Raw genomic sequence first — 21,595 nt, 5'->3', positions numbered from 1 at the left:
TACGAGTAATAATTTGCAGTGGCTTTTTGTTGTTCCTATGATATCAAGTATGACTCTTATCTTTTCCCTTTTTATATTAACACACAGATATTTACTTCATTTTAATTTCCAAAACATTAACTGGAGATGTGTTCCAAATACAGTACATCAGCTTACACAGATCGTCTTTGACTGTAAATATGTGATCTACTTATAGCAAGTTAGAAATAAGTGCTAGAGGCTGAGTGTGGTGGCTCATGCCTGTAATCCCAGCACTTTGGGAGGCTGAGGTGGGCAGATCACCTGAGGTCAGGAGTTCGAGACCAGCCTGGCCAACATGATGAAGCCCCATCTCTACCAAAAATACAAAAATTAACCGGGCATTGTGGTGTGCGCTTGTAATCCCAGCTACTCAGGAGACTGAGGGAAGAGAATCACTTGAACCTGGGAGGCGGAGGTTGCAGTGAGCCGAGATCGCACCACTGCACTCCAGCCTCGGTGACAGAGCAAGACTCCATCTCAAAATAAATAAATAAATAAAATAAAATAAATAAGTGCTAGAAATAATTTCCTACTTCTGTGGAATAGTTTGATTATTCTTCAGCTCCACCTCTAAGTACTCAAGGATTCTCATTATCTTGCTTCTCATTTTTACTCTGTCTGCAAATGTTTCCAGGTAATGTTCATTGTTGATTCCACTTGGCACCCTTGTTTCTTCTCTGTTACTAAGTTCAATCCTGACATTTCTGTGTGGTGAATTTTGGCCTTTTAGATTGTGCTTAACTGGCACTAATGCCCCTGTTTTTTAGTTTTATCAATTAGAAGAAGCTTCTAAAATTAAACTGTTTTGACATGGCTTTAGAAAAAACTTGCTGTTAAGTACTCTTACTTTCTGGGAAACAAAATCTTCCTTGGAATTCATCTCAGTAAGATTTCTTCCTTACTCTTATTAGAAAAATGAATAGCAAATAAATGAGAAACAGAAGTAAAGGTAATGTGTAATTCGTCTGCACTATAATACATCTTGTATTTCTTTTAATGGTAGACTAATATAAAAATAGTCTTTGATCACTTGTCTCTTTCTCATAAAGTTGGGTGAAACTATCTGAGCAGTGCTTGGCTAGATTTTAGAATTATTTAGACTTTTAAAGAATGAAACAATGTTTTTCAAAATGCATTCTTACTTTCATGCTTCTTTATGTTGTCACATTAGAAATTGTCAATCAATGAATGCTTTTTCACATTGCAAAATGATCATAGCAGGACAAGTTGTTCTATTCTATGTAAGGGGTGATGGCAAGGATTTTTATATTTTTAGTTTAGGTTCTGTCTTTTCTTTTGGCTACTACTTCCTGATCTGGAAGTGGAGTTCAATTCAACAAACATTTATTAGCCACGTTCTATGTAAGACTCTATTCTAGTTGTTTTCCTGAAGCCTGAGATATGTTTATTTATTTTAATTTTAATTTTTTTTGGAAACACAGTCTTGCCCTGTTGCCCAGGCTGGAAAGCAATGGTGCAGCCCGGCTCACTGCAGCGTCAAGAGCGTATCATCACTCCCAGGCTCAAGTGATCCTCCCACCTCAGCTTCCCGAGTAGCTGGGACTACAGTTGTGAACTGGCTAATTTTGTCTTTTTTGTAGAGATTGGGTTTTCACCATGTTGCGATCCACCTGCCTCAGCCTCCCAAAGTGCTGGGATTACAGGCATGAACAAAAGTGCCCGGCCTGAAATTTAGATGATAAAGATTAAAATCTGTTTTTGCATTGTGCCGTAACTTTTCATGTCAGCTAAGTCCTGTGGTGCTTGTCTTCTCTATAAAAATGGAAAAAAACTGCTTTTCACCATTATATGAGATAATATATGTTTCACTGGTTTATAAACTAGAAACTGCCATATAGTTGTAATGTGGTAGTATAAATACCTCTCCAATTAAATGTTAAACTTTTGAGGGAAAAGAGTTGGCAAGGACTAGTTTTTGAACTTGTTTTGCATTTTTGTTAATCCTTAGCGCTCTGTCATTGGGTATCTACTCAAGATACTATGCATAAGTTAATGAAGACTATATCAATTTGAAAATACTTTGAACATTTACATGCATGAAAAAATAACCTATAGGCCCTGGTTTTTTTTCATTTCATGGCTTAAATAATATGATTCAGAATTTTAGAAATTAGAGCATCTTTAAGTCAGCATATGTCAGCAGTATTTAGAGTCTGGAAAGTAATGTATAGTTTTAAAAACTTTATTATGGAAATCTTCAAACATTTACAAAAACAGAATAAGATAATGAGGCCCCATGTATTCATCACCCAGTTTCAACAATTATCAACACATGGTGAGTTTTGTTTATCTATACTTTTACTCATACTTCCACAATGAATTTTTAAGGCCATTTTCAGATACCGTATTTTATCCATACATACTTATATATGTATTTCTAAAAGACAAAGGCTGTTTAAGACAATCTAACTACAATGCCATTATCACAACACAGAAAGATTAAGAAAATTTCTTACTGTGATGAAATATCCAATGTTCAGACTTCCTCAATTGCCTCTAAATGATGTTTTATAGTTTTATTTAATCAGAATCCAGCCAAGGATCACACATTGCATTTGATTTTTGTTGACATCCCTTAAGTCTGTGTTAATTTATAGGCTTCCCTTTTCTCTTTTTTTAAATTTCTCATTCATTCGCTAAAGAAGCTGGATTGTCATGTAGGCTTTTTCACATTTGGATTTTATTGGATTGCATCCCTGTGGTGTTAACAAGTACTTCTGTTTCACCAATTTCCTATAAACTGTTAGTTAGATCTAGAAGCTTCATCAACTTCAGGTTTGGTTTTTGGCAAGAATACTTAATAGGTGGTGCAATGAATTCCCATTGCATCACATCAGGAAACAACATCATCTCTGATTGTTTTTCTTTTTGTAATCTTAAGATTGATTAGTGAACCCAGGTCTTGTAGCCTGATCCATCCACATAAAGGTGTCCATCAACCTTTCCTCTGTTGATTGTAGTAGCCATTGATGATCATTTTCTAGATTCAGTAATGTGTATGGATGTCAAAGAATGGGGTTCTAAAAATTTTTTTCGTGTGAGGAGTATTAGCTCATTTAATTAGTAAATTCAGAAGTGAAAAGTTATGTCATTGGCTAGTAACAGTTAACTGCTTTATTAGTACTAAGTTTTTTTTAAATAGGGTATTTAAGTTACACTTTTTACAGACTCGGGTTTTTCTTTTTTCCCCTGAAGTTCTATTTAATAAAAGTAACAGGGAAAACCAGTTTTTGTGTGGATGAAATGAGCACATTTTATGCGTTTTTATTGCAGAAATCATTTCTCAAGAAGTTCAGTTGCTGCAGGTGGGCAAAAGGGAAAATCCTACTATACAATTACATTTACTGTCAATTTTCCACATAAAGATGATGTGTGCTACTTTGCTTATCACTATCCATATACATATTCAACTTTACAGGTAAGAACTCTAAATTAAATTGTATTATATGGATATGTATAAGATAATGGAAGAAAATTGAGTTTAGTTAAATATTCTAACGTAAGGATAATGATAATTGAGTTTAGTTAAATATTCTAACATGAGGAAAATTAAGTTTAGTTAAATATAAGAAAAGGGTTTAGTGTTGAAGATTTTGGAAAATACTACAGTATTTCTTGAGGAGTAAAATGGGAATATAGCTCTTACTTTTTTTTAATAGAAATATTAAGAAACTTTGACATGATTTTTACTTCCCATCTTTTGCTGAAATCCACAGTTCTCTAAGCTAAGATTCCATGATTTACAATTTTTAACCAGGTGAGATTTCTGCATGTTTAACCAGAATCTCATAGAAAATAGAATATTAGAAAAATGTGGATGCGATTTGAGTGTTTTTGAAGGAAAAATTGAGATCTTTTTCTGAAGGAAATGGTTTTATTATGGAGACCTAGATCCAGATTTTTAAGAATCTAAGGTGTAAGAGTTGTTTTGTGTGAGACCTTTTGAGATTTTGAATATTGGCAAAATGAAACTAAAAACCAAAACTAAACAAAGTCTAGTAATTAAATATCGACTGTGATAGATTTATTCTCAGAATAGAATATCTGTTCTAATGGTCAAGGATCATGAAGGTGTGATCAATTTACCAATAAAGAAATTGGAACACTCTAATTAGAAACAAGCTCCCAAATTATTAGAGAGGAGAAAATGAAAGAAAAACACAGTCTATAGAGCAGAAGAGATATCAAACCTAAGAAGAAGAAATGAGGCTGACAGCATTAAATGAGCCTTACTGTACTTTAATAAAGGTTACAACCTACCATAAAGGTACAATGTTCATGTATCTTTCTGTGCTTAGTAGTTCTACTTTTGGCTAATTTATCCTAGGAAAACAAATAAGAATGCACATAAAAATATATTTTAACTGTTTTTATTTGCCTGGTTTTATGTTATTGTTCTTTACTGATTGTGCCTTTTAATATATTTTGAATCCTCCTGCTTTCTTTCAATCCCCCTACCATGATGTTTTCCAGGTATGACCGTCGTTTCTCACCTGGGCTTCTGCCAACCTCTTTGTAACTGGTGTCCTAGGATTCAGTTTTGCCCCTTTCCTCTTCATTAGTTCCTGTCACACCCCCCTGCACCACAAACCCCAGACTGTAGCCAAAGGGTTCTTTTATAGCTAATCTTATCATAAAATACCCTGCTTAAAACTCTTTAGTGATTTCTCTTGCCCTTTGTGTGAAGTCTAAAATTCTTACCGTGATTCACCCTGTCCTTTTTCTAGTAATCCCCCCCCTTTTTTTTTTTGCCATATCTACATACTATTTCAAGTATTATTTATCTTTAAATAGACTTTAAAATAGATTACTCTTTAAAGTGTATCCTCATCCTCAATATCCATTAAATCATTTAAATTGTATCCTCATCCTCAGTTAATATCTGTGAAATCCATGAAAGATTAATGTGCTAGACTTATTTCTAATTCACATAAAATATATACCTATTAAACTTTTAAAATGGTTATCTACATATCACTTAGTTATCTCAATTACCAGTGGTATGTGTACTATGCTTTGGGAAAGACCTGTCTACCAGGCCCTTCATTCTGTGTCAGATTCTTTGTTTCTCACCTTTGTAGCTATAATGAATCTTACTGAATTCTTTGAAATGCCCTATTCTGTCTTCTGGTCTTCCTAATATTTTTCCCTCTGCCTGCAGTATTCATCTCTGCTCTCTTCACTCATCCTTTGGAGTTTAGTTTAAATGTAGTTTTCTGTAGAAGACCTTCCCTCACTGCCCAGACTTGGCTAGGCTCCCCTCCCCTTATTATAGGCTCTCACAGAACTCTCTATTTTCCCTAGGGTAGGGTTCATTTTTTCATTGTTGTATCCCCAATGCCCTGTACAGTTTCTGGAAAATAGTGACCACTCAGTCAATAGTGACTATGTTAAAGAACATAGGCAAAAGTTTGAAAACCAACTGAATATCTAAAAAATAGGGGATTGAAAAATTTATTTTTGGTATAACCACATAATAAGACCATTAAAACTTGTGTTTTCAAAAAATACACATTTAACATATTTATGATGTGGTATGGTATTCATAATTAGAAATATATATGTGTTTGTGTGTATGTATAAATTTTTAAGTGATAAAATCAGAGTATAAAAGTCTTTATGTGATCATGGTTTTGCTTACATACATTGTGTTAGTAGTAATCTAGGTGGTGCAATTGTGGATGTTTTAAATTTTTTAAAACATTAAACAAATTTTTTTCTTTGTAAGTTTTTTGCTGTCTTTCAGACATTTTACAACAAACCCATATTAATCTTGAAATCCGGAAGATAAATTGTTAAAATTTGTGCTACATAATTTTTATTTTTCAAATTTTAGATTGTTGCTGTTACAGGTCTATTATCACTCACAATGTCAAAATTCAAAAGGCTTTGAAAACCAAAAGGTTTTTTGGAACTCATTTGGAGGCAAAGCCTGACCTGAGTTTATTTAGAATATTGATTCTACTTAGGGTGATTCTTCATATGTTTTGCTGCACAAATAATGAGTGTATTACAGATTGCTACCCCTGACCCCATTGGTGGTGCTGCATAATTTATGATTTAAACAATATATTGCCTGTTTCAAGTTTCCCAAACTGATGTTTAGACTACATCTGGCCCTGAGGGTTTTGGATAAGGGGTTAAGAATCTGATTCACTTCTAGTTATGTGGAGATCTGGATGCATTATTTCTGTATATCATAGGGACTTTTTAAGTGATTGTATATTTTGTTTTAAAATTTTTATCAAGATGCATCTTCAAAAATTGGAATCAGCACACAATCCTCAGCAAATCTATTTTCGGAAAGATGTGTTATGTGAAACCCTGTCTGGAAACAGCTGCCCCTTGGTGACTATAACAGCAATGCCAGAGTCTAATTATTATGAACATATCTGCCATTTCAGTAAGTTTGTCTTCCCAACTCACAATAGCAGTCATTCTCACCTACTTTGATTTGCTTTATCTGTATTTTTTAATGGAAATGATAATAGGAACAGATATCAGAAGACTTGGGCTCTAGTCCTGGCCCTGCTATTGTCTAGCTAGCCATGGGCCCACCTCTGGGCCTCAATTTCCTTACCTGAAAATAAGGGGCTACATGAGATGTTCTCTGAGGTCTCTTTTGCTACCACTGTCGTTTAGTTCTTATCCTTATAAATTGTATACAAAGTAGAATACAACAAATTATTTTAAGAGGTCGTGTAATAATACTATCAATTTAGAAATTGACTGATTTTACTTGTAAATAAAACAACCAGAAACCTATCAATTGTTTTGATAGCTAGCACTGAATAGCTACTCATTTTTCCCTGCCATTTATATTTTTTTAAATTGCCTCGAATATACAGCTGTAGTAATAAAAATAAAACTGTTTCAGTTTTGATAAGGCAAAGTATTTTCAGGAAACAGAGCTTATTGTGTATTGAAAATATGACTGATAAGCTGAATGATTATTTTGTAGACTTGTATATCTAAATGTATAGTGAAATTTTGGGGGCTAAATCTCTGAGCAGATAAACTTGTTTCTCTATGCTTATCAGAGCAACTGTAAGACAGGGCTAAAATTATATTTCTTTTCCCTATGATTTTATGAAAAAATAGTTTTATATTTTAAACTTCCCCCAAGTACTTGTTCTTTTTTTTTTTTTTTTTTTTTTGAGACAGAGTCTCGCTCTGTCTCCCAGGCTGGAGCGCAGTGGCGCAATCTCGGCTCACTGCAAGCTCCGCCTCCCGGGTTCCCGCCATTCTCCTGCCTCAGCCTCCGAGTAGCTGGGACTACAGGCGCCCGCCACCGCGCCCGGCTAATTTTTTGTATTTTTTAGTAGAGACGGGGTTTCACCGTGGTCTCGATCTCCTGACCTCGTGATCCGCCTGCCTCGGCCTCCCAAAGTGCTGGGATTACAAGCGTGAGCCACCGCGCCCGGCCGTACTTGTTCTTTATAAAATTAAAATTAAATAACTAATTTTACATGTTAAATTAGTCATTGGGAAATGAGTAAGTAGATCAAATACTACTTACTGTTTTATGTCCTATTATGAGCTCATTCAGGATATGGTTTTATTGATTTTATATTTGTTTATTTTATAGGGCCTAGTGCAGTGCTTGTAGGATGCACCATTGGGTTCTATTAATTTATGTCAGAATTCACAATTGAGTTAGAGACATTTCTAAAGCCCCAAAGTAAAATATACAAAGTTTTAATAGCTGTTCATTTTAATTTGAGATTTTATGTGTACTTTAGGAAATCGCCCCTACGTTTTCTTGTCTGCTCGGGTACATCCTGGAGAAACTAATGCAAGTTGGGTTATGAAAGGAACGTTGGAGTATCTCATGAGCAATAACCCCACTGCTCAGAGCTTACGAGAATCTTATATTTTTAAAATTGTCCCTATGTTAAATCCAGATGGTGTCATCAATGGAAAGTAAGTTAAGCAATAGTTATTGAATATATTCAAGACCATTGTGGTTGTCCTGTATAAACTTGTTGAAATAACAGTGTCCAAGTTAACAAATTTAGTGATTTTTCTAGAATAAAGAAATTTTTAGTGGGAAATTAAGATAAACTTTTAAATGAAAATACATTTTGGATACTAGTAGCGGTATGAAATTATGAGAAATTCTGTATCCATGGGAATATGCTTTCATAAAATGCTTGAATTGTTTTAGAAAAATCACAATGTCAGGCTGTAAGAAAGATTAACTCATACCTCTCATATTCCTTTATTTTTTTGTTGTTAGTGGCATGAACCTAGATTGTTTTAAGATTAAGACTCTTCTGGGATCTCTTGGAATGTTAGCCCCATCTGCTAACCTCTTCTTGATATGAGGAGGTCTGGTTTTTGACAGGAGTTCTTTAGAGGGGGAATAGTGGAAGATAATTACTTTGTAAGAGGAGGCTGCATATAGTTAGTACAGTAAATTTATTCTGGTAATTTGACAAGGTCTCTGTAGTGCCACTCTGAAAGATGGGATTTAGTCTAGTTGTCATGAGTATCTCCAAAGATGAGGATAACATGTCTTACTTCAATAAAAGTAGCATGAATATGTCTCGTATTTTAGGAAATTACTGAATTTTTTAAATATAGAATTTCTTCTTAGTTAATATGTTATGGTTATGGAACTAACATGATGTCTATTTTTAATTGGGAAATATATTGACCAGTTAGAATTCTATTTATATTTGTCATCACTTTATGATTATTTGCTTATTTGCATGATAGCTTTACTACTTAGTACCCATAAATAAACAAAAAGTATTTGATTTCTTACAACAATGTATACTTTTCATATACTTATCTTTCTCAGAAGAAGCATCTAGATAGCACTTTAATTGATGAAGTCAAGATATAGCATGCTAACATAACAAATGATTATTATGTAGTCAGAATGGAAAATGTGATTATTAATACATTTTTATAACATATGGAAGAAAACCCTGGAGTTAAGAATTAATTTTTTCTATATTTTGAAAATTTTGATTATGAATCTGAAAACTTACCACAGTTAAATGCATGTGACACAAAATCTTGCACATAGCAAATAATAAATGTTTTCTTAATGAATATAGTATGCATTTGGTTGAGCTTACCATCTATACCTATTTGAAATGCTAGTGGAATAGAGTCATAAAGTTAAATCAGAAGTGTATATAAGGGTGTAAGAAATGTATATAAGGGTTTATTGGTACCAGTGTTTTTCTGTCTTTGTGTTTATGTACATGTAGTCATCGCTGTTCTTTAAGTGGAGAGGATTTGAATAGGCAGTGGCAAAGTCCAAATCCAGATTTACATCCTACAATTTACCATGCTAAGGGGCTGTTGCAATACTTGGCTGCAGTGAAGCGTTTACCCTTGGTAAGTAGCAATACCTGTTTTTACTTGGGATAGTCAAAGGTAAAATGTCATTTTTAATTATCAAGCACTTGTGTGATAATCATGAGGTCAAATTAATGCATTATGTTAGTAGTCTTAATTTTATAAGGTTGAATGTTTGTAATTCTCATAAGCCTTCTATTTTTTCCTTTTTCCTAATGAATATTGATAACTCTTGGTTGTAACTTTTAGATATTTCACTTCACTGTTTGAACAACACTAAGGTAACAATATGTATCTTCCAAATTCTCAAACTAGAAGCTTATTTCTGAGTTCTCTAGTCAGCTCTGAAGCTGTTAAGTCTCTACTACACACCCGGGAAATGTAGTACAGGCATGACCGGACTGGACTATATACATATGCTCCTTCTGTTCTTACCAGCTTTTGATTAGAATGTTCCTGTTATATTAATGTGTATATTATTTAATCTTTCTTTAGGAAACTTTGCAGGGGAATAAAATTGACATGTCCTTCATTTTTTATTTTTTTAAAAAGATGATGCACTTAAATTAAAACCATATCCTTCTTAATGGTGTTTTTTTATAGGAGCATTTTCTTGTTTTTTTTTGTCGTTGTTCTTTGTTTTTAATTTTTTTTTTTTTTTAAGACGGAGTTTTGCTCTTGTTGCCCAGGCTGGAGTGCAGTGGCTCAATTTTGGCCCACTGCAACCTCTGCCTCCCAGGTTCAAGCAATTCTCTTGCCTCAGCCTTCCAAGTAGCTGGAATTATAGGTGCCCACAGCCACGCCCAGCTAATTTTTATATTTTTAGTAAAGATGGGGTTTTACCATGTTGGTCAGGCTGGCGTCAAACTCCTGACCTCCAGTGATCCACCCACCATGGCCTCCCAAAGTGCTGGGATTACAGGCATGAGCCACTGCTCCAGGCCAAATTAGGTAAATGTTTTTACAACCATTTGGGGCAGCAATCACCACAACTGTAGATTTGAACTATAATGGAATGTATTATTTCTTAAACGGTGAATAGTAAATACAGAGGTGATATAGGACCTTTAAAGGATTTGGCAATTATAGAATTAATTATAGATCCTTTCCCAAACTAGGTATTATTACTTTTGTTGGTTCTAATTGTTAAATGGTGGTTCTTTACAATAAAAAGACCAAGGAACACAGACCTACATGTTTATTGGCTTGATATTAACTACCTTTCCTTAGCAACATATGAACTTGAAGTCTTTTAAGTTTTAAAATATGTATTTTCAAGGTTTATTGTGATTATCATGGCCATTCCCGAAAGAAGAACGTATTTATGTATGGTTGCAGCATCAAAGAGACAGTGTGGCATACCAATGATAATGCAACTTCATGTGATGTTGTGGAAGATACGGGATACAGGGTAATTGTTACAGATGATTCATGAGTTTTTGAATTTCAAACATGCATAAAAGTACAGAAAACATATATGAACTACTCAAATTCAATAAATATTGACATTTTGCCATTTTTGTTTGAGATTTTTCATTTTAAAAGTTTTTCATGCTTATATTTTTCATCTATTTAGAATTAATTTTTGTGTGAGATGTGGGGATCTAATTCTGTTTTCTCTGTGAATACCAGTTGGCTTGCACCATTAACTCGATAGTACCTCCTTCCTCTGTCAATTTGATGACGCCATCTGTTACATACCTTATTTCATATATATGGATGTATTGCAAGGCCATTATTATACCCATTCTTGTTTCTATCTCTGCATACAACATTGTTTTCATTACTGTAGACTTACAATTAATATTGATATCATGTAGGGCAAATTTTCCTTTCTTGTTCTTTAAAAACTGCTTTGACTCTTTTTGTCTCTGTACTTGTGAATTTTAGGATCCATTTGTGGATAAACTTTGTTGGAATTTGCATTAGAGCTGCCTTGAATTTAAAGTTGGAGAGAATTATCATAATAATATGTAACATTGCTATCTGTGACCGTTGCCTATGTGTCTATTTAGTCAAGTCTTATATTTGATAAAGTATAAAATTTCTTCACATAGGTGTGAAATGTTTGTTAGATTTATTCACAAATACTTTATGAAGTTTGTTGCAGTTGGGAATGGAATTTTTCCCCACATATCTTCCTGCCCCCAGTTGATCATTGATGGTGCATAGGAAAGCTATTGATTTTTTTTTTTTTCCAGAAAAAAATGTCTACAAATTTTTCAGATTCTTCTACAAAGGATTACATATAGGAATGGCACCACATTTCACAGTAGCAACACTGGAAGCAAAACTTTGTGGAGCAAAGCCTTCACAATTCTCTACTAGATTTCCAACCTGTAAATTTCGTACCCCATTCTAACTATCAGCAAGTGTGAAAATAAAAAAGGATGTTCTCAGACATTTAAAGTCTCAAAAATTTACCTCACAACTAGCCTTTCTCTGGAAGCTGCTGGAAGACATTCTTGCCAAAGTAAAGGAATATATGAAAGAGGAAGGCATACAGAAATTAAGTTCAAGAGAGAGACAAAGCCCAGGATAAAGGTGGAGGGAGAGCCCAAGAACATGTGTAAAATGCCCAACATGTCAACAGTAAACAAATATTTCTGCTACAGGACCTTCAGAAAATAGAGTTTTATTAGGTTAGACCGCATTAAATAAAGGAAGCCAAGTAGATTAGCAGAGCTGAGTGATACAGAAAAGGGGAATATTTAGTTTAGACCCACATAAAAAAATGTAAGAAAATGAGACTAGTGAGAGGCCCAGAGAATGAGAGAAAGCTAGATGAAGAGCACATGCACAGAGCCTTCCCTAGGCTGCTCTCTGGAACAGCACCATCATTGCCACCATTGCCTCACCCAGTTGTTTCTGCTGGGATTGTACTTCACTTCTCAGGGAATTCTCACTTAGTCCCCAAAATGAAATCAGATCATACATCTATAGGATTCTGTCTCCTTCATAACACTTAAGAATTATAATTGTAAGGTTTTCTATGTTATTTGATTAATGGGTTTCTCTTTATAATAGATAGTAAGCTCCACATGCCTAGCAAATATGTCTGATTTGCTCATTTTGTCAACATTGCCACTATATAGCACAATATTTTATTCCTAGTAAATACTCAATAAATATTTGTTGTTAGGTGGGTTGATGGATGAATGGCAGACAGACATGTGGGAGGGTAAATGCAAAACAGTTTTTCCATTGTAAGAGATAAAATTAACTCTCTTTGGTCTCAGTTTTTTTCATTAAAATTATCTTGTCTCAAATTTCTTTATGTGATTAATTTTTTGAATTTTGTTGTGAAAGGAAACGTAAGATGATGCTTTAATTAGAGTAAATAATGCACCCAAATTGCATTTCTTAAGATGTTAACAGGTGTTTCACATACACCTCCCCTCACTAGTAGTAGTGTAATTAGTTATGTCAGGTAATTGCATTAGACACAACCAACTTTGTTTCTTTTCTTTAGGAAATGTAAGCTGCTTACATTTCCAGGGTTGTGGGGCGGGTGTGTGCATGTGTGTGTGTGTGCACGTGTGTGAAAGTGGAGTATTTCCCATAATTTTAAAATCATATTAGTTCCTATTGCTGTTAATAGCAAACAACCACAAACATAGCAAAACAAATTGGTTGACTTACAGTTCTGCAGATCAGAAGTCGAATGCAGGGCTCACTGGGTTAAAATCAAAGTGTCATCAACTACATTAATTTTTGAGGCTGTGTGGTAGAATTGTTTCCTTGTTCTCTTCCACACCCCTAGCATGTCTGTGTTCCTTGCATCATGGTCCCTTTCAGCCAGGAATCAAATCTGACCTCTGCTTCCATTGTCACATCTCCTTCTCTCCTTCCACTGCCTTCCCCTTTCCCTTGTGATGGTAAGGGCCACTAAGATAATCCAGGATAATCTTACTATCTCAGATTCTTAACTGAATCAAATCTGGACAGCCCCTTTTGCCATGTAAAGTAACATTCCTAGATTCTGGTGATTAAGTCATTTTTGATGGCGACTACCATACCATGGAACCTGTTTTTTTTGGGGATGGGTAGGGAAAGGATGGACTAATACACATAAATGCTATGTTTCTGATGATAAATCATAGAACTGCTTTGTCCTTTTAGTGCAAGTGTTTGTGTTTTCAGGGGAAAATACAAAAAATTACGGCATATAAATGGAGTGTCTTTTTTTTTTTTGAGATGGAATCTCACTCTGTCACCCAGGCCGGAGTGTAGGCCAGAGTGTGGTGGCACAATCTCGGCTCACTGCAGCCTCTGTCTCCCAGGTTCAGGTGATTGCCCTGCTTCAGCCTCCTGAGTAGCTGGGATTACAGGTGCCCACCACCACTCCTAGCTAGTATTTTTTGTATTTTTAGTAGAGATGAGGTTTCACCATGTTGGCCAGGCTGGTCTTGAACTCCTGGCACCAAATGATCCGCCTGCCTCGGCCTCCCAAAGTACTGGGATTACGGGTGTGAGCCACCACGCCCAGCCTAAATTGAGTGTCATTTGAAAAAATAACTAATCAATACTCTTCAAAAGTGTCAAGATTATTAAAGTTATAAGACTGAGGAACTGTTACAGACTGCAGGAAGCTAAAGAGGAACAATAACTAAATGCAATGTGAGATTCCGGATAGGATCCTGAAACGTGGCATTAGAAAAATGGATGAAATTTGAATAAGGTCTATCAATAGTATTGCATCAATTCTAATTCTTTGGTTCTGATACTGAACTATGGTTAAGATATTAACGTTAAGGGTGACAGAAAAATGAAAATTCTTTGTACTGTTTTTGCAACTTTTCTCTAAGTTTAAAATTAGCTTAAAATAAAAGGTTTACAAAACAAATCTTTTTTTTTTATTATACTTTAGGTTTTAGGGTACATGTGCACCATGTGCAGGTTTGTTACATATGTATCCATGTGCCATGTTGTTTTGCTGCACCCATTAACTTGTCATTTAGCATTAGGTACAAAACAAATCTTTATTATTACAGGTTAAGTATCCCTTATCTAAAATGCTTGGGACTAGAAGTGTTTTAGATTTCAGATTTTTTTCTTTCTTGGAGTATTTATATTATATTTGCTGGTTTGAGCATTCCTAATCCCAAAATCTGAAATCCAAAATGCTCCAAAGAGCATTTCCTTTGAGCATCATGTTGACATTCAAAAAACTTTGGAATTTGGAACATAATGGATTTTTTTATTGAAGTTAAATCATGTATTTGCTTCCAATAAGGGGAACATCATGGCATCCTTCCAGTAAGGTGAACGTCATAGCATATGATGCTATGGAAATATGTAATTTAGCTTCAACAAAACTATTAGCTTTTTAAGGATGTTTTAATATTGCTAAATATTATGGACAGTAGATCATCATTCCTGACTGAGATGACTAACAATAATGTAAATTAGGACTTTTGTTTATTTGGTTGACTGAGTATCCCTGATTCTTAGTAGGCATTAAGCAAATATTTGTTAAATGGATGGGTGAATTAATTATAACTATAGCCCAACATCTAACAATTATATTACCGTATTTGTATTGTGCTTATAGCTTTTAGTATTGTGCTTATAGCTTTCATATGAATTTTCTGCGCAAGCCTCACAATGCTCTGTGATGTAGGTAGGGATTATCATTGCTACTGTACAAGTAAGTCCACTAAGACATCTGAGTCAGTTGACATGCTTGAGGCCTTGGCCCAAATGTGGTGTGCCTAGGACTGAAATGAGCTGTGTTGCTTTAAGTCCCGTGTGCTTTCCGTTCTGTCACGTGCCTCTCTTCCTACAGTTATGCCTAAACAAGCGCCTTAGGTTATTTTCCAAAAGACATTTTCGGTAACCTACTGCAGCTCTTAGCAGAACTTCAAAGCACATTTTCTTTCTGGGTGCCCTCTCTCTTCTTCCCCTTTCCCAAATAAATAAAATGGTTAGAGTTATATAAAAAATGGGGAAACACTCCAGATTTATATAAAGGAGTAAGTGAAAGCTATCTTTTCCTAGTCATTCTCTTAACACTGCACAGTTTTACCATGTACATTGTGAGACTTGCCTCTGAGCACGTCCATATGGATATGCATGTAGCATATGCAGTTTTTGTCTTTTAATGTTTTTTAAACACTACATAGCATCTTTTTCCCATGACAATATTTATTGATCATCTTTCCAGATCATCATGTCTGAATCTGTCTCAGTCTTTTAAACAGTCAGATAAGATTTCCATTGTGCATTTTTCTTATTTTTGTAGACTGTACCCAAATTTATTTACTTAGTAGTCTCTGTTGATAGTCATTTAGTAAGTATTGCCAAATTGTCCTTCGTAAAGATTGTACAAATTGATACTACCAAATACCATGAATGATAGTACTGTTTTTCCACACCCTTATTACATTGTACTATCATCTTTGCCAGGTGAAAATAATACCTGATTGTTAACTAGCATACCTATAATTATCAATAAGGTTCCTATGTTTTGGCCAGTTATGATCTGTGTCTTTTAAAATAGTCTTTTCTCATATTTTCTGCTTACTTTTGTTCAGGTCATATAATGGCCTGAATTGTTCAAGCAATTGCTTGAACCTGGGAGGCAGAGGTTGTGGTGAGCCGAGATTGCGCCGTTACACTCCAACCTGGACAACAAGAGTGAAACTCCATCTCAAAAAAAAAAAAAAAAAAAACTCTCTCTATATATTACAAATACATTTTTGAGGCTTAGAAAGATATTTTTCATCCTAAAGTTTTTTTTATTTGTTTTTGAGATGGAGTCTCGCACTGTCACCCGGGCTGGAGTGCAATGGTGTGATCTCAGCTCACCGCAACCTCTGCCTCCCGGGTTCAAGAGATTCTCCTGCCTCAGCCGCCCCAGTAACTGGGATTACAGCCGCCTGCCACCACGCCTGGCTAATTTTTTGTATTTTTAGTAGAGATAGTGTTTCACTGTGTTGGCCAGGCCAATAGCTGGTCTCAAACTCCTGACCTCATGATCACCTGCCTCAGACTCCCAAAGTGCTGAGATTACAGGCGTGAGCCTGGCCTGTGCTGAAGTTTTAAAAGTACAGTTCCATGTTTACTATTCCTAGTTTCATTTAAAAATGTTTATTAATTTTAAGTTTATATTCTAAATCCAGGTAGAATTTAATTTAATGAAGCGTGACTTTAGATTGTTTTTCTTAATGGCTATCCAGTAGTGCCAATATTTAATGAATGATCAATCTTTTCTCCACTAATAATAATGATAATAAGTTTAATACATTTGGTTCTAATTCTGATCTCTCTTTCTTTCTAGAGATGGATCTGTTCCTATATCAGTATCACAATTTAACATACTTTAGATCTATAAGCTAGTTTGATATATTGGATTATTTCTCTAGTCATAGCCTTTCCTCACCCCCCCTACAATTTCTCAGAGTATACTTCTATATTTATGCTTTCGGGTGAAATTGAAAATAATTTCAGTTGCAGAAAACTTTGGGGGTAGTTTTGATTGTGATTGTCTTAGCTTTATTAATTAATTTAGGGATGATTGGCATTTACAGTGTTCAATATCTCAATTAGTCTTTTAAGACTAAATTTCACATCTTAAACATTTTTTTCATATTTTTAGACATGGTTTTCTCAAATTATTTTATTCTGCTTATTGGTTATACTGTGAATATGATCCTTCCATTGTTTCCTAACTGGATACTATATTTGTTTAGAAAAGCAGAAAATTCAAAATTAGTTAAGAGGATTGTTTTGCTGTTTGAATGGCAAGGGATATATAATAGAACATCCACATGGCTTTGCTCTAATTACTGTGTTTTCATCAAAACTTTGTAAAATTAAAAACATCTAAAATTAAAAACTTGGTTTGTTTTATCATCATCATTCTTGTTTTTAACAGACATTGCCTAAGATACTGAGCCATATCGCCCCAGCATTTTGCATGAGCAGCTGTAGCTTCGTAGTGGAAAAATCTAAAGAATCGACAGCACGTGTTGTGGTTTGGAGGGAAATAGGAGTACAAAGAAGTTATACCATGGAGAGTACTTTATGTGGCTGTGATCAGGGGAAATACAAGGTAAAACATCTTAGGTTTTCTAACCATGAAAGATATTTGAAAACTTTCCTTTCATATATATCTTGTGGTTTTTAAGTATATATTAAATGATGTTTGTTTTATTGAGTTACATGTAATTTGTAATAATGGAATCATACGCAGTCTTAAGAATAGGTTTTTATTTTTTGTTTTGTTGGTTTCTTTACTTCTCTGAACTAAATAGCTTGCTTGGATCCTTAAGAAATTCTTGGTTGAGTCTGTTTATATTCATAATTTTTAGGAAAGCACATTAGAGTACACATTTACTCATTAGTAATTTATAATAACCTGTGTAAGTGGTACATTAAAAGTTTTCCATTGTTTTAATTTATTGGGTGTAAATTTTTTTGCATTTAAAATAAACACATTTATTTATAAAGCAGTGGGTTTGTTATATTTAGGTTTTTGTATGTGTAGCTGTTTATGTGTTTGTTTGTTTATATTTTGAAAAATAAAAATAGAGACAGGGTCTTACCATATTGCCCAGACTGGACTCAAACTCCTGGCCTCAAGCAGTCCTCCTGCCTTGGCCTCTCAAAGTGCCGGGATTACAGACATGAGCCACCACACCCGGCCTTATGTGTGACTTTTAAATGCATATCCCATTAGTAAACTTTTTTCTTCATTAAGACTACTCATTCATGGTACTGTAGGCTTTTACTGGAGATAATTAGAATTTAAACTTTACTTTTGAAATTAAATATTAGTAAAATGTTAGGTGATTTTGGATTTATTAATTTTACAGATTGAAGACTTAATGTGCAATGAGTTGGACTTTAAATAAGCAGTGAGCAAAACTGGGCATTTCTATTTCTTGCCTTGGCACAGAAAGATTTTCAGGTGTCATGCTAATTATTCCACTCATTCCATTTTGTTTGTTTCTTTTGTTATGGGGAAAGAGGATACTGAATCTGAGAATGATTTTTATGTACCTCACATAAAGATGGTTATAACTTTGTGTTTGAAAAGAAACGTCTAACTGGTTAGTATTTAAAATGTAAACATATTATAGTTGATATGAAATATTTTAGGAGAGCTTAAATAATGACTTTTTCAGTCTGTAACAAACTGGAAGAAAATTACACTGATTTTGCAAGTGATGTTTAAGTAAAGTAGAACATACTTAAATAAGTATAGTAGTAGTAAAGTAGAACTTACTGAAATTCCGGTACTTCCTGTTCAGTGACTCTTCCCTGAATTTTAGGTTGATCACAATGTGATCTTCCAGAGTGTAATATGAGATCTCCCTGAATACTGTAAAAACAGTGACTTCTAGTCATTGTAGTTTACAAGGGCATAGTGGTGGTGAGAGATAAAATGTAGCTTTTGCACCATTCCAGCTTCCAGCCCCTGTCCCCTGTCCCCTGATCATTGCTTCAGTGGACAATTGTTAAGGGTCTCATTCAGTTAAGTGTGTGGGATGGGGAAAAAACTTGAGAATCACTTTTTTATAAGAATATAGGTGATTTCTAGGAAAAAACCTTGAGCTATATGATTTATGGAAACACATTGTTAATTCTTACAGAGATGACTTATGCAGTTAGGCTCAGAAGGTGACTTAAAGCATCACTGTCTCTGAAACTAGGGGGCAGTGGGGAAAGAAGCTGTCGGGACACCTGACTTGGATACCCCTGAAATCATCCATAGTATACAATAGTAGTGCTTTGTCACTATATTTGGATTCTACTGATAGACTTTCGTTGAATTTAAAAATTTTTTTCAATTTCTACTTTGATAAATTTGGTCACTTTAAAAACGCAGATTTTTAAAAAGCTAAGATATATTTTGAAACGTAAAATGTTAAACCATTTTTTCAAGTTATTTTTGTTTTTAATATATAAATATATAAACTTTTACAAATAAAATGGATACCTAATGTTCATTTTTCTTTGATATTGTTTAGTAAATAATGTATACATTGATTTAAAACTCTTACTGAGAGAAGTGTCTTACTAAGCCAGGGCTTTCCTTAAATGTCTAAAATGCAAGGTTTTGATCATAACATATACTTTTAAAAAGGTTAATAGACTTTATTTTTTTAGAGCAGTTTTAGGTTCACAGCAAAATTGAGTAGAAAGTACACAGAGCTCCCATATATTCCCAGCCTCTCCACACACACTTAACATCTCTTAAACTTGCTAGCTGATAAGTGTGTGAGTCTCATAATATTTTAGGTAACAGACTTTTTCACTCTCAACAATGTTTTTATCTTACTGAGTTTTAGTCTGCAAGCTTTATTTTTATTGTTTATGAACTAATTCAGAAACACTTATAACCTTTCTAAAACTTACAAATTAAAAGATCAAATGAATGTTCTAATGAAGTCAGTTAGGTCATATTTCCTAGAATACTTGGGAGTTGGCCAAACTATTTAAACCAAAAAGTTGAAAAATTAAAAAATTATTGTAAAGTCATGTGCTTCATGTAGAGTAAGTAACAGTTGTTACAGTTCATTTTCTTCAGTTACCATGTGCCATAGGAACTCACTTAGTCTGGTCACTGAAAAGCTGTTTTAAAATACTTTCTCTTGAATTGATATCAGCTGTCATCTACACCTACAACTTCTATAGGTGCAAGAATTTTGCCTTTTTTAGGGATTTGTATCTGAAAAATGGTAAAGAAGGAGTATATTAATTTGTAGGCCATTTTTATGGTTTTATGTGGTAACATTTAACTTTTGGTAAACCTTATATTACTTATTGGGAAACTATTTTGTGTTTCTTTGTTTTGTTTTGAGACGGAGTCTTGCTCTGTTGCCCAGGCTGGAGTGCAGTGGCGTGATCTCGGCTCACTACAAGCTCTGCCTTCTGGGTTCACGCCATTCTCCTGCCTCAGCCTCCCGAGTAGCTGAGACTACAGGCGCCCGCCACCACGCCCGGCTAATTTTTTTTTGTATTTTTGGTAGAGACGGGGTTTCACAGTGTTAGCCAGGATGGTCTCGATCTCCTGACCTTGTTATCTGCCTGCCTCAGCCTCCCAAAGTGCTGGGATTACGGGCATGAATCACTGCGCCCAGCTTAGGGAAACTATTTTTTAAAAAAGATAGGTTAAGATAAAATACTCTTTTTGCTTTAGTAGACAAAATTTGAAATGAGCATTCTGAATTGACATGGATCATAGGAATATATTTGACCACTACTTCATTGGCTTAGATTTGATGCTTTTTTTGACAGTTACCTTTATTTGCTTTTTACTGATCAATTTCTCTTATCATACAGTAGAAGTATCTATAAAGTAATGTTCAAATGTACGTATTGGAGCCTTGATTTTAATACTATAATATTTCAACATTAGCATACAAAGTAGTGGATTACAAGAAATACTAACAAGCTCTTGTTAAAATACAGTTTGTCACATGAATTCTACAAGTAACATCACAAAGTGTTACTGTATTTTTTCCCCCTAGTGTGATGGTGAAAATAGTTTGCATCATAGTGAAAGAGAATAGAATTTTAGAAATTGTCTTATAGGACAGTTTCCTTTGTGACTTACAATAATCTTGTATTGTTAAGATGTTAAACTTGTTGAGTCCTAGTTCCATACAAGGTACCAGCCTTTTAATTTTATTAATATAGTTATAAATTCTTTTTATATAATTTCATTGAGATGTATCCAGAAGATAGCAAACTTTGTAATTATATGCATAATATTTCTTTATTTCAAGGGTTTACAGATTGGTACCCGAGAACTGGAAGAGATGGGAGCAAAATTTTGTGTTGGTCTTTTACGTTTGAAAAGACTGACCTCTCCATTGGAGTATAATCTGCCTTCCAGCCTGCTTGACTTTGAAAATGATTTAATTGAATCAAGCTGTAAAGTAACTAGGTAGGAAAAAATTGTTTTTTCTTTTATTATATTGTAGTATATTATTAGACTTCATTAAAATAGCTTAGCATAGAAAGGGCATGGAAATTTTGACAGGCAAGAGCATGTTTACAATTAATAAGTTAATACATCTAATATTTGCTCCAAATTATATTGCTGATTCTTTTAATGTTGATATTTGGATGAGATTTTAATAAAAATATATTTCAGATATTTTTAGTGGTTGTACTGGTTTACTTTTAACCCCAAAATGAACAGTGTGAGAAATATTGTACTTAGCTAATATCTAAGTTAAGAGGGCTTAGACAGCAGAGTGCGGTGGCTCATGCCTGTAACCCC

The 21,595-nt window shown here is 34.3% G+C and overlaps 1 protein-coding gene across 7 annotated transcripts in view; it reads left to right on the top strand.

The window, feature by feature from the left end:
* Nucleotides 1-21,595, top strand: part of AGTPBP1 (ATP/GTP binding carboxypeptidase 1) — a 202,615-nt gene that overhangs the window by 151,703 nt on the left and 29,317 nt on the right. For all 7 annotated transcript variants that reach the window (XM_032164426.1, XM_032164425.1, XM_032164424.2 and 4 more), the window contains 7 exons: nt 3,316-3,460; nt 6,292-6,445; nt 7,785-7,965; nt 9,267-9,396; nt 10,637-10,768; nt 17,237-17,413; nt 21,096-21,256. In XM_032164426.1, coding sequence (XP_032020317.1) covers nt 3,316-3,460; nt 6,292-6,445; nt 7,785-7,965; nt 9,267-9,396; nt 10,637-10,768; nt 17,237-17,413; nt 21,096-21,256 — 1,080 coding nt within the window. The remainder of the gene's footprint in view (nt 1-3,315; nt 3,461-6,291; nt 6,446-7,784; nt 7,966-9,266; nt 9,397-10,636; nt 10,769-17,236; nt 17,414-21,095; nt 21,257-21,595) is intronic.

This window comes from Hylobates moloch, unplaced genomic scaffold, assembly GCF_009828535.3.
Source record: "Hylobates moloch isolate HMO894 unplaced genomic scaffold, HMol_V3 SCAFFOLD_10, whole genome shotgun sequence".
In the NCBI taxonomy this organism is placed as follows: Eukaryota; Metazoa; Chordata; class Mammalia; order Primates; family Hylobatidae; genus Hylobates; species Hylobates moloch.
The sequence above is the reverse complement of the archived record's forward strand: the minus strand, read 5'-3'. Positions and strand labels throughout refer to the sequence as shown.